The sequence below is a fragment of the Saccopteryx leptura genome, chromosome 2 (genome assembly GCF_036850995.1).
Source record: "Saccopteryx leptura isolate mSacLep1 chromosome 2, mSacLep1_pri_phased_curated, whole genome shotgun sequence".
Classification (NCBI taxonomy): domain Eukaryota; kingdom Metazoa; phylum Chordata; class Mammalia; order Chiroptera; family Emballonuridae; genus Saccopteryx; species Saccopteryx leptura.
The window spans coordinates 245,136,444-245,150,088 of NC_089504.1; the positions used below are offsets into that span (position 1 = coordinate 245,136,444).

At 51.0% G+C, this 13,645-nt stretch overlaps 1 protein-coding gene across 9 annotated transcripts in view; it reads right to left on the reverse strand.

Annotated features, from left to right (window-relative positions):
- Positions 1–13,645, reverse strand: part of LOC136395721 (calcium/calmodulin-dependent protein kinase kinase 2) — a 50,027-nt gene that overhangs the window by 30,209 nt on the left and 6,173 nt on the right. For all 9 annotated transcript variants that reach the window (XM_066370961.1, XM_066370959.1, XM_066370963.1 and 6 more), the window contains 2 exons: positions 2,322–2,834; positions 1,233–1,280 (listed from right to left, as the gene is read on the reverse strand). In XM_066370961.1, coding sequence (XP_066227058.1) covers positions 1,233–1,280; positions 2,322–2,834 — 561 coding nt within the window. The remainder of the gene's footprint in view (positions 1–1,232; positions 1,281–2,321; positions 2,835–13,645) is intronic.

Genomic DNA, 13,645 nt, shown 5'->3' on the forward strand with positions numbered 1-13,645 from the left:
CTGACCGTGATCCACCTGGCAAGCCCACTAGGGGGCGATGCTCTGCTCATATGGGGCTGCTGCACTGTTCCAACCAGAGCCATTTTTAAGTGCCTGAGGTGGAGGCCATGGAGCCATCCTCAGCATCCAGGGCCAACTCACTCAAGCCAATCAAGCCATGGCTGTGGGAGGAGAAGAGAGAAGTGAGAGGTGGAGGGTGGAGAAGTAGATGGGTGCTTCTCCTGTGTGCCCTGACCCAGAATCAAACCTGGGAAAACCACACGCTGGGCCAACACTCTACCACTTAGCCAACCGGCCAGGGCCGGATGTGAGTTTCTTTATTTTTCTTTTCTTTCTTTTTTAATGTTTATTCTATTGATTTTAGAGAGAGAAAAGGAGAGAGCAGGAGAGAGACCGGAATATCTGATCCTGCATGTGCACTGACCAGGGATCAAACCAGCAACCTCTGTACTTCAGGGTGACACTAACCAACAGAGCTATCCATCCAGAGCCAGGTGTAAGTTTTTTTTGTTTTTTTAAAATTTTTTCTGTATTTTTCTGAAGCCGAAAACGAGGAGAGACAGTCAGACAGACTCCCACATGTGCCCGACCGGGATCCACCCGGCACGCCCACCAGGGGGCGTTGCTCTGCCCCTCCGGGCGTCGCTCTGTTGCGACCAGAGCCACTCTAGCGCCTGGGGCAGAGGTCGAGGAGCCATCCCCAGCACCCGGGCCATCTTTGCTCCAGTAGAGCCTCGGCTGTGGGAGGGGAAGAGAGAGACAGAGAGGAAGGAGAGGGGGGGGGGGTGGAGAAGCAAATGGGCGCTTCTCCTGTGTGCCCTGGCCGGGAATTGAACCCGGGACTTCTGCACGCCAGGCTGATGCTCTACCACTGAGCCAACCGGCCAGGGCCCAGGTGTGAGTTTTTTGAGTCCTGTGATGATACTGCCTTTGGGTAAAACAAAAGCAAAAAGAGACATGAGAGTATCTCAGGGGGAAAAAGAACCAACTAATATGGGTGTAATGTCACTATCACACCATGGTGATATGGATTTTCCCAGACGCTTTCTGTGCTGGTCCAGAAACATTAATATTATGATATAAAAACAAAACAAAACACACGAACCATGAATCATAAAACTCTGCCTCCACCCTTGTCTCTGAGGACTCCCCTCCGACTCCCGCTCCCAGCTCAAGCAGTCCCCACCCCACCCCCGTGCTGTCTGAGATGCCCTGGCTCCTAGAATACTTACCTTCCCAATCTCATCCTTCAGTGTGTACTGGTTCAGCTGCACACAGTCCTGGAAATTAAGCAGAAACACACAGAACATGAGTGGTATATTTGCAGCTAGACTAATGTGTCACAAATGGAAACAAACATTTTGTTTTTATTTTTATTTTATTTTTTTCTGAAGTGTGAAGCAGGAAGGCAGAGACAGACTCCCGCATACGTCCAACCAGGATCCACCCCACATGCCCACTATGGGGTGATTCTCTGCCCATCTGGGGTGTTGCTCCACTGCAAATGGAGCCATTCTAGCGCCTGAGGCAGAGGCCATGGAGCCGTCCTCAGCACCTGGGCCAACTTTGCTCCAGAGATAGAGAGGAAGGAGAGGGGGAAGGATGGAGAAGCAGATGGGTGCTTCTCCTGTGTGCCCTGACTGGGAATCAAACTTGGGACATCCATATGCCAGGCCAACGTTCTACCACTGAGACAACTGGTCAGGGCTGGAAACAAATACTTTGTAACCATGACCTCAACCAAGAAAGAGGGCATTCCCTGTTCCCTGGAAGCATCCTCAGTCACTGGCCCCTCTGCAGGGTGACTGACCAGTGTCCTGACTTCTAACAGCTGCTTCTGTACACTGCAAAGAAGTAACCAAACAGGATGTCCTCTCTTAATACCCATTTTTAAAAAAAATGTTCCCACTTATAAAATGTTCGCTTGAAATTAAGTTGCAGAGCCCCCGACACAATTTCCAACCATCAACACACACACATCTCTTTGCTAGAGGCTCTCTCTGGCCCTGAGCTGCTCTGCCCACACCCAGGGCAGGTCACCCACTGTCAGCTGCCCTCACCAGAGACTGAGCGGGGGTATAAAAGACCCAGTTCCCCTGCCCTCAGGTGCGATAACTCTGAGACTTATGTTTTACCTGTGCCCCGTGCTCCCCAGTTGCCCAGTAGTAACTGACTCCCTAACTGCATCCTTTGTTGCCTTCCCTTCCCTCGCTTCCCTTCCCACCTGGGGTCACCTCCCAAATCAGCTGGTCTCACTAGGATGTTCTGGGAGAGCCAATCTAACGTAGAGAACCCAGGCCATGATGTCCCTGCTCACGCACCTGCATACCAGTGATGGAGACATGGTGGGACTCCACCGTGGGCCTCCGGGGCAGCCGCGGCGAGGACTGTGGCGAGGCGACCGGCGAGGAGGGCTGGGCTGGGTGGACGCAGCGGCCATTTGCATCTAGCTGGGATTGCTCCTGCAGGGACAGCTTGCGACTGGACAGGTGGGGCCGGACCTGGGACCTGGCATCAAGGAGGACTTCTTGGCCATCAGCTTCCAGGGGCGGGTCCCGGGCCAGGCCATGGTCCACAGCGCAGCCTGGCTCACACTCCGTGACTACAATGAAGGACTCCATGCCCAGATGGATGCTCAGGGACGAGAGGCCCCGCAGGGCCTCGCAGGGCTTCTGGCCTTCGCTGCTGCTGCCAGCCCCGCCCCCCAGCTCATCCTGGGGGGCAGCCTGGTCACTGCTGGGCTGGCTAGAGACGCATGATGACATGGTGCGAGCAGGGACCTCACCGGATGTGGACACACCAGGGCACGCCCATCGGCAAGGCAGCGGTGCCGCCTGCGGAGAGAGGAAGGGTCTGTGACCACCCCCTGCTGCAGACCCAGGCTGGTGCCTCCTTCCAGCCTCAGTTGACATTCTAAAAAAAAAAATCTTGCAAAACCCGATCTCTGAGTCTACACAGAAATGAATACTTTACATTTCCTTATTTTAAAAGCCCTTCCTCCCACATATAACAAGAATTCCAAACAATTCCATTAGGAATCAAGTACAAGAAAACGCCAACATAGAGCAGAGACGCCCCCTATGGACAGGGCGGCTAATTCCAGCTCCGGACACCTGTTGCTAAGCAGGGATCTGAGCTGACTACTGCACCGCTCTCCCGTTTTTTTCTTTTCTTCAAAAGAAGCCCTAAACCCAGAATGTCAAGTGAGATCCCAAGATGTTTTTCTTAATTATCAATTATTTCAAGTATTGTTGAATGCTGGGCAGGCCAAATGGAACACTTGTGCAGGGTGATCTGAAGGCCGCATCACTTCGCCGGCGCAATGATTCAGACAGCTCTTCACAGTTCACAAAACATCCACACCTTGCCCTGGTGGGCTGGTTCAGTGGTACAGCCGTTGGCCCAGCGTGCAATTCCCGGTCAAGGCACATAGGAGAGATGCTCATCTGCTTCTCCACTCCTCCCCCTCTTGCTTCTCTCTCTCTCCCCCCCCTTCTCCTCCCCTCTTTTTCTCCTTCCCCTCCTCCTCCTCCTCCAGCAGCTATGGCTTGATTGGAACCAGCTGACTCCAGGCGCTGAGGACGGCTCCATGGCATCCACCTCAGCTGCTAAAAAAGGCTCTGGTTGCAATGGATCAGGGACCCCAGATGGGCAGAGCATCACCCCTAGTGGGCATGCCGAGTAGCTCCCAGTAGGGGCGCATGCAGGAGTCTGTCTCTGCCACCCCTCCTCTCACTAAGAAAAAAAATGTTTTTTAAACAAAAAAAAAAACAAAAACATCTATGCATCAGCATAACCTCACAAGCATCCTAGATTATTGGTGTGCTATCACACCCCCGTATTACAAATGGGGAAAGAGAGGGAGGCTTGAGAGAAAAAAAGGGATTTGGCTCTGAGGTCTCCTAATGTGCCCACGTGCACAGCAGTTCGGTCTAGCTAGCCAGTGATCCTCAACTGAGAGGTGGGACTCAGGGCTCCCATCAGACAAAGGACAGGTGCTCCAGACAGTGTGAGCTGGGGCAGTTTATGTTATCTGAGGGGCCAGACTTCATATCAAACAGGTTGATGGTTCCTCAAAAAATTAGAGAATTACCGCATGAGCCAGCCATTCTGTTCTGAGGTATATGCCCAGATATCCCGATGCTGGATAGCCAAAAGGGAAAACAGCCTCCACGTTCACCAACAGGGGAACGGGTAGGCACGGTGGGGCCCATCCACACAACGGAATATGATTCTGGCCTAAAGAGGGAGGAAGCACTGACGTGCTACAATCTAGATAAACTTGTAAAACATCACTCCAGGTGAAGGAAGCCAGTCCTGAAGGTCACATCTGTCTGAGTCTATTTATACAAAATTCCTAGAATAGGCCAAGCCCTTCAGACAGAAAATAGATTAGTGGATGCCTAGGTCTGGGAAGATGTCGGGCAGAATGGGCATGACTGTTCATGGGAGTGGGGTTTCCTACTTGGGGTGATAAAAATGCTCTGGAACTAGATAGATTGTGGATGTACTAAATGCCACTGAACTGTGTATTTTTAAATAGTTAATAAAAAAAAAGACTGACACACTCCCTTAGACTGTCAATTCCTTCTGTCCCTGGGATAGAATATTAACCTGTGGTTCATGTGTTTGACAATTTCTGTTGGACAAATGTCACAGGTGCCGCTGGAATTCAGGGAGTGTCCACAGGTGTGGACAGTGGCAGTTCATGCTGATCACCACAAAGGTGCTAAGAAGAGGGATTTTTTATGAATAAATTATCTCTTGATGACACTGGGTGGCAGTGAGGGAACAGAGAGGAAGGTGCCGATGGGAGCAGAGAGCCGGTGCTCCCTGGAGGACCGGAAGGAGGAGCAGAGGAATGCCACTGGCCCTCCTGGGACAGTCCTGCAATAAGTATTCCTGGACAGCTTCTATGTCAGGCCATCTCGACGTGATGCAGGCAGCTGGAGTCTCAGCCCTTGTGGGGTGAGGAAAGGCCAATGGAAAGGCATTGAGGAAATGCCCATGGGTCCCAGCCTGGACACAGACACGATTTATGAACACAGAGTTCACAGTAAAGGACCAGCAGAAACCCAATCATGCGACAAGATGCTTGCTTGGCCTTGGTTATGGCAGGAGAAACTCCAACTATCACAAAACGGTTTGATAGGTCCTCAAACAGTTCAATGTTAAATGACCGCATGACCCACCAAGTCCACTCCTAAGTACTGTATATACCTCAAAGAATTCAGGGCAGGGATTCAAACAGATACATACACATCCCTGTTCACAACAGCCTTTTATTATTCAGCCATAAAAAGGAAGGAGGTTCTGATACATGCTACAACATGAATGAACCTTCAGAACATGCTAAGTGAGACAAGCCAGATCGCAAAGGACAAATACTGCGTGATTTCACTTAGATACCGCGCTCAGGCAGAGTCACGGAGACAGAAAGTAGAACAGAAGCAGCCAGAGGTTAGTGGAGGAGATGGGGAGTCACTGTTTAAAAGGGACAGTTTCTGTCTGAGGTGATAAAAAAAAAGTTCTGGACGCAGTGCCAATGGTCACACAACACTGTGAATTTAACTAAATGCCATGGAATGGCACACCTAAAAATGGTTAAAATTGTTAATTTTGTGTTATGTATATTTTACAAAAATAATAGTAAAGCTACGGTGAAAACCACTTTTTCCAGCTGCCAGGTAAGGTGAAGACAAAAAAAAAAGTAATAATAACACGACTTTGGAGAAGTTACGGTGAGTATGAATAGGCACCGTCTCTACGAAGGGAAATTCATCACTCTTTAGCAAAATCCCGAATGCATATATCTTTGACTCAGCAGTGCCGCACCTGAGTATTTACCCCACAGACAACCTCACACACGTAAAAAGGGATGTACGTACAAGACTGCATTGGTAGTATGGTGTCAGTGAACCATCCACAGGGGAGTAAATAAATGAGGTAAATGTATCCCAGGAGGAAAACCATGCATTTATTTGAAAATAGGTGACTCTATACATCCCACGGGAAATTAGTCCAAGGCACACTGGTACATGGAAAAACCAAAGCATTAGCATGCTGTCGCAGACGCGGGGGCACAAAGGGCCATCCATGCGCCCATAATCAAACACAGAGCATCTTCCCAGAAAGGTACACGAGAAACCTTTCTCGTGTACACGAGAGTTGTTCTTTCTTGAGGTAACAGTGGCCTCAAGAGAGAACAACTGGTTTGCAGAAGTGGGGAAACTCGGTGGGTGGGACGTGCTTCTCACTGTCTTTACCTTTAAAAATAAAAACTCAGGAATACATGTTTAAAGGACAGAGAATGACTACAGCCATGATAGGACCTGGGATGATAAGGCCCAGCATGCTACCTCCCTCCTTGAGAGGAGAGGAGGGAGCAGTTGGTCCATCTCCCGCTCCTCTATGAGCCCCTTTTGTATCTGAGTCCCTCCCTGTCTTGGCTTCCCTATCAGCGAAAGAACACAAACCCAAGTTCAATGTTCTCTGCGGTCCTGGCTGCTGTTACTTTACAGATCCCTTTGATGGTCCTTGTCTCCCAGGAAGAGAAAAGCAGGGCCTCTGAAGTCCAACTGCTTAGGCTTGTCATGAGCAAGTGACTCAGTCTCTCTGGGCCTTGGTGTTCTTATCTATAAAATGGGCACTCGACCTGGAAATGCTGAGGCTGCTGGTTCGAAACCTTGGGCTTTCCTGGTCAAGGCACATATGGGAGTTGATGCTTCCAGCTCCTCCCCACCTTCTCTCTCTGTCTCTCTCTCCTGTCTCTCTCTCTTTCTCTCTCCTCTCTAAAATGAATTTAAAAAATTAAAAAAAAAAAAAAAAAGCCTGACCAGGCGGTGGCGCAGTGGATAGAGCGTCGGACTGGGATGCGGAAGACCCAGGTTCGAGACCCCAAGGTCACCAGTTTGAGCACAGGCTCATCTGGTTTGAGCAAAAAAGCTCACCAGCTTGAGCCCAAGGTCGCTGGCTCGAGCAAGGGGTTACTCGGTCAGCTGTAGCCCCATGGTCAAGGCACATATGAGAAAGCAATCAATGAACAACTAAGGTGTCACAACGAAAAACTGATGATTGATGCTTCTCATCTCTCTCTGTTCTTGTCTGTCTGTCCCTATCTATCCCTCTCTCTGACTCTCTGTCTCTGTAAAAAAAAAAAAAAAAAAAAAAAAGGCACTCATACTAAAGTCATGAAGATCATCCATCTATTCTCGTATGTGCCCTGACCAGCGTTCAAACCAGCAACCTCTGCCCTTCAGAACGATTCTCTAACCAACCAGGCTACGTGGCCAGGGTCAGGTCATGAGGATTATCAAATGAGCTATGTACTCAACATTCTGCCTGGGAGATGGTTAAGGGCTCAAAGAGCTCTTCCTTCTTCAAATACCTATCCAATGCCTACTACCTGCCAGGCTGTGTTCCACAATGTTCCTACGAGGCACTGATGTCCACACGAGCCAGCCTGCTCTTATGTGGCGTCCGGAGCGCTGGCCAGGTGGTCCTGTCTGCCTCAGAGCAGGGTCGCAGTTCCAGTGGCCCATCCTCCCTCCCAGAGCCACCTTGGACAGCTGCAGCATTTCAAAAAAGAAAACTAGCCCTGGCAGGTTGGCTCAGCGGTAGAGCGTCGGCCTGGCGTGCGGGGGACCCGGGTTCGATTCCCAGCCAGGGCACATAGGAGAAGCGCCCATTTGCTTCTCCATCCCCCCCTCCTTCCTCTCTGTCTCTCTCTTCCCCTCCCGCAGCTGAGGCTCCATTGGAGCAAAGATGGCCCGGGCGCTGGGGATGTCTCCTTGGCCTCTGCCCCAGAAGCTAGAGTGGCTCTGGTCGCGGCAGAGCGACCCCCCCGGAGGGGCAGAGCATCGCCCCCTGGTGGGCAGAGCATCACCCCTGGTGGGCGTGCCAGGTGGATCCTGGTCGGGCGCATGCGGGAGTCTGTCTGACTGTCTCTCCCCGTTTCCAGCTTCAGAAAAATACAAAAAAAAAAAAAAAAAAAAAAGAAAAGAAAAAAGAAAACTAGCCTGGCAGCACCTGAGAAATTTAACAGAGACTTTTTTTCTCTTGCCAACAGAAAAACAACTGCTTATTGATCTCCAATCCAGGCCAAGGACACCAAGCCATCTGCCCCCAGCAACATTGCTTTTAATCAGTCTCCTTGACAGGCTGGCGCCTGGCCTGGCCTTGGCCCGAGAGGTCTGCAGGAGGGAGGAGAGGACATGCACACTGGCCAGGAGGAGGTGGATGCCTCGTGCTGCACAAGCGGGTGTGTCTGGGTCTCAGGGAGCACAGGGCAAACTCAGTTTCTCCAGGCCACCTGGAGGCCATGGGTCTGCCATGACACCCAGCAGGCTAGGGCTTGGCCCTTCAGCCTAACAATTTAAGATGTTCTGCCACTGACCCCTGCAGAGTCCAAGCCAGTGTTCTGATCAGTTGTGGGGTCACAGGTCCTATAAGGATGTCATGAAACCTATCAACACTCTCCCCAAGAAAAGAAATGCTATACAAAAAGACAATGGTTTGCATAATAACAGCAACAGCTAACATCCAGCTGGGCACTTACCATGTGGCAACCAAGGCTACCTGCTGGCCACCAGGGGTCATTCAATCCTGTAGCAGCCCCCGCCCCGGGGGCAACAGAGGGACTGCTTGCTAAGCATTGGATTTCAGGGCCCCAAAGGAAGAGGACCTTTCTGCAGAATGGCTTGGGATGGACAAGATGCCAAGAGCCCTCTCTCCCCTGAGCCTCCAGCCCCAAACCTGGGCTCTTCCCTTACCCCCAAAGGTCTCCCCCACTGCCCTGGGCTAGCAGCCCAGAGCTTCCCTCCCCTCACGGGGCAGCACAGTGGAGCGACCAGACCTTTCCTGGACCAGATGGACTGGAGCTGGGGGCCAGGAAGGAGGGGAGTGCTCCTTCCACTGCCAGGAAGCCAAGTGGCACAGGCCTCTCGGAAACGGTTCCCATTTCCTGGAGGCCATTTCCAACCCGCGCCTTCTCACCCAATGCAGGGGCCACAACAGGAGCTGCAGCATGGCGTGTAGCCAGTGAGTGGGCCAGGGCCTTGCTGGTGATGGACACACACACACACACAGAGGGCACAGGGTCCCCTGAGATCTGGGGCACCATGGGACAACAAAGGAGCCCAAAATAGCTGCAGGATCCTGCCAAGGCCAGGGACGACCCCTCCCTGGGATAACAGGCCTGGCCAGCCACACCCGCTCTCATGTGGGTAAACTGAGGCCCAGGGAGGTCCTAAAGGGAAATCACTCACTTGTGTGTTCTATCAACTACTTACTGAGGACCTATTCTGTGCTGGAGAAATAGCACAGACATGCTTTCTGAACATGTGACTCTCTAAGCACAAGCTAGGGGAGGAGACCAGGAGGCAATCAGCAAGAACACAGGGCCCCAGTTCAGACCTGCACAGCAGGAGGTGGTCAAGGACGGCCTGGCACGCAAGCACTGGGAAATGAGACAGGCTGAGAATCCCCCCCTTGAGTGAGGCAGTGCTGTGGGGGCAGGAAAGCGGCCCCTGGGGCTGAGTGAGGGCGAGGGGAGCCGGGCAGCTCAAGGGCCCAGCGACCACGTGCTTTGTAGGCAGCAGGCTTTCCAAGTCAAAGCCATGGGGACCCCACTCAGCACCTGCTGTGGATTGAACTGTGCACCCCCCCAAAAAAAAAGATAGGTTAGAGTCCTAACCCCAGGACCTCAGAATGTGGCCTAATTGGACAGAAAGTCCTTACAGAGGTCATTAAACTACAATGAAGTCATTAGGGTGGGTCCCAATCCGATATGACTAGTTTCCTTATAAAAAGAAAAAATTTGAACACAGAGACAGACCCCGCACAGGGAGAAGGCCATGAGAACGTGACGGCGGAGATCGGGGTGCTGCACCCACATGCCAAGGAAGCCAAAGACCGCCAGCAACCACCGGAAGCCAGGAGAGAGACATGGGACAGATCCTCCCTCGCAGGCTCAGAAGGAACCAACCCTGCCGACACCTGGATCTCAGACGTCTGGCCTCCAGAACTGAGAGGGCACATTTCTGCTGTCTAAGCCCCCAGGCTGGGGGACTTCGTCATGGCAGTCCTATCAAACTAACACAGCTCCCCAGCCCACCAGAGGAGCCAGCTGCCTCAGAGGCCACACCATTCAGAAGTGTTCCCCAATGCGTAAGTGGGGAGACCTGGAAGGCTCAGGTGCACTAGCTACAGAGCTGAGGTTTGACACCAGCTAGACTATTCCAGATCCAGGGCCTTGGCCCAACCAAGCAGTCTTATCAGATTCAGTGACACCAACTCTGGCATCTGTCTGTCCTTGAACGCTCTTCAGTATGGAGGCACTGGCACTGATTGTCTCTGCCAAGACAAAGGCCCTCCCTGGGCCGATGGCAGGAAGCTATTGGAATACAGTGCCAACATTTCAGAGCTGGGAGGTTTCAGATAAAGATCAAAATTTCAGAGACTCTCGAAGAACTAGACATGCTGATAGCCCTGGGGCCCTTATTGTCTCTTGGAACAACTTGCTGCAGTTCTGGACAGCATGTCACAGTCCTCACCACTCCCCGCTGCCTCCCCAACATGAGGGCAGGCCGAGTACAAAGGCGAGCTGAGTGCCTCGTTACAGCCCCCCCCCCCCCGTTTTCACATCATGACCTATCTCACTCCCACAAGCCCTGCTCTGAGATGCACTAGACACCCGTGGCCACCTGCTCCAACCATTCTATCTCACCAATGAGAAAACGAAGGCCCAAAAAGTTTAATGATTTGCCCCAAGTCACGCAGCAGTACTAGGCAGAGCTACAATTAATCTGAGCTTTTCTAGGAAGGGACTGAAAATTACTGGTTCCGTCTTGCAATGTTCACATATTGTGTGGAATCAAGTGCATACTGGGCAACATCCCTAATAAAAGGGAGCCTATAGCCCAGTTTTCCGCCTCCCTGAGACTCCACTTCTGTGAGAGGGGAGAGAGCCAAGGCACAGTGCCTTACAGCGCTCAGAAAGAACACAGGATTTGGACAGGGAGACACTGAATTGGTTTAAGAGAGCTGTGGCTTTGCCTTTCTGGTTGATTGCTTAAACTCCAAGACTTACAACTTTCTAGAATATTATTGGCACTCGGTAAATATTGGCTAGAGAGCGTTGTTTGTTTCATTCATCCCAAGGCTACTCAGATAGCCAGAAGCTTTTTTTAGCTGGCTTACAATCTATGCTCCCTTAGTCTGATAACAGCAGCCTGATTCACATCTGGGAACCCATCCCTGCATGCACAAGGTGACTCCATGCGGCTGTCTGAACCAGCAGCTTCAAGGGTCCCCATATGCCTCAAGCTTGGTCAGCCGGGCATCTACTTCAAGCTTGGTCAGCTGGGCATCCACTACTCTGGTCAAGTGATTGATTCAAGAGTACCTGTGTGGCCCAAGTCAGTCTGCCCAGTCTTATTTTTAAGATTTTTGTAGAAGTATTAAGAAGAAAGTCTCTTTTCTGTGGAACTTACAGTAATGAGGATATACTTCTAGAGTTATCAGGGGCTGGGGAGAACCCTGCCTTAGAATGCAGTTGAAAGAGAGGGAAGAGAGGCAACAGATGGAGAAGAACTGAGATTGGAGACAATGTCTGGGCACCTGGATCCAGCCATGCCTGAAGCCCATATCCCCAGGAGCTGTTAATGACATGAATCAATAAATTCTCATTTTTGCTTAAATTAATTTGTGATTGGTTTCTGTCATTTACAACCAAGCATCCTGACAGACAGATAACATGGGGCAGACTGATAGAAAACTTCTTCACTAAACTCCCTGCCAGATAATTAATCAGTTCCCTACACCTTCAGGTTCCCATCCAGGCCAAACTGCCAGGCAGCTGCAAGTCCCCTGGATACCCAGATGGCCTTCACCTCGACACTCAGGCAGAAACCAGAAGTTCCAAAGTCTCTCTCTCTCTTCTTAATCTTTAAAAAATATATATATATTCAGTATACACCAACAAGCACCCCACAGGACGATGATCTGCTCATCTGGGGCGCTGCTTCGTTGCTTGGCAACCAAGCTATTTTAGCACCTGAATCGAGGCCATGGAGCCATCCTCAGCATCCGGGGCCAACTTGCTCGAATCATTCAAGCCATGGCTGCAGGAGGAGGAGAGAGAGAGAGAAAGGAGAGGGGGAAGGGGGAAGAAGCAGATGGCCGCTTCTCCTGTTTTCCCTGACTGGGAATCAAACCCAAGACTGATACACGCCAAGCCGACGCTCTACTGCTGAGCCAACCGGCCAGGGTCTCTTTTTTTTTAATCTTAAAGAAAGAAAAAGAAAAATCAAAGATGGGGAAAGACTGATGAACAAGACAGAGTGAAAGGAAGAAACTAACTAGCACTTTCAACACAAGAACTGTATCACTGCAGCAGCAGCCATGGTAGGTGTGGATGCAGCAACAGTGGTGGCTAGCCTTCTCTAGTGCTTGCCAAGCACCAGGCACTCTTCTAAGCACTCTGCGTGCATCATTTCACTTAATCATCACAACAACTTTATGAGTCGGGTACTGGCATCATGCTTATTTCACTGGTGAGGAGACTTAAGCACAGAGAGTCTGAGTGACTTGCCCACAATCACACAGTGATTGGGAGCCCACAGTGACTGGGCTCTATTTGGGCGAGCCCAGGTGCTACATCAAAGGCTCGTAGACAGGCAGAACCTTGTAATTGGGCACACATCCCCTGTCCTCAGCCATGAGGCCTTGGGGACAGCACCTGCCTCACCTACCTCGCCTACCACACAGACCCCTGCCTGCAGTAAATGCTCCCCAAACAAAAGCTGTTGCCAAGAAAGCACTTTAGTGGCTACCAAGTTCAAGCCCCCCAACTGATTTTTTTTTTCCGAAGTTAGAAGTAGGGAGGCAGAGACAGACTCCTGCATGCACCCGACTGGGACCCACCGGCATGCCCACTAGGGGGTGATGCTCAGTCCATCTTGGTCGTTGCTCTGTTGCAACGGGAGCCATTCTAGCACCTGAGGCAGAGGCCATGGAGCTGTCCTCAGCGCCTGGGCCAACTTTGCTCCAATGGAGCCTTGGCTGAGGGAGGGGAAGAGAGAGAGAGAAAGGAGAGGGGGAGGGGTGGAGAAGCAGATGGGTGCTTCTCCTGTCTGCCCTGACCGGGAATCAAACCTGGGACTTCCACACGCCGGGCCGACGCTCTACTGCTAAGCCAACTGGCCAGGCTCCCCCCAACGGATTTTAATTTATATTAAAATAAAAATGTGCCTGACCTGTGGTGGCACAGTGGATAAAGCGTCAACCTGGAACCCTGAGGTTGCCGGTTCGAAACCCTGGGCTTGCCCGGACAAGGCACATATGGGAGTCGATGCTTTCTGCTCCTCCCCCCCTTCTCTCTCTCTCTCTCTCTCTCCCCCCCTCTCTAAAATAAATAAATTTAAAAAAAACAAAACAAACCAAAAAAAACAAAAATGTTATCTCTAACCCCACCATACAAACAACTTTTCAAAATCTTCCCCTCTGTTGTCCATATGCACCACTTTTTACACAAAAGTAAAGACTATAATATTCAACATCCTTGCTGACTTGTATCATAAGAATTTCCAGCTTCTCACAGCTTTCATAATCATCTTTTTTTTTTTTTAAAGAGAAACATTGATTC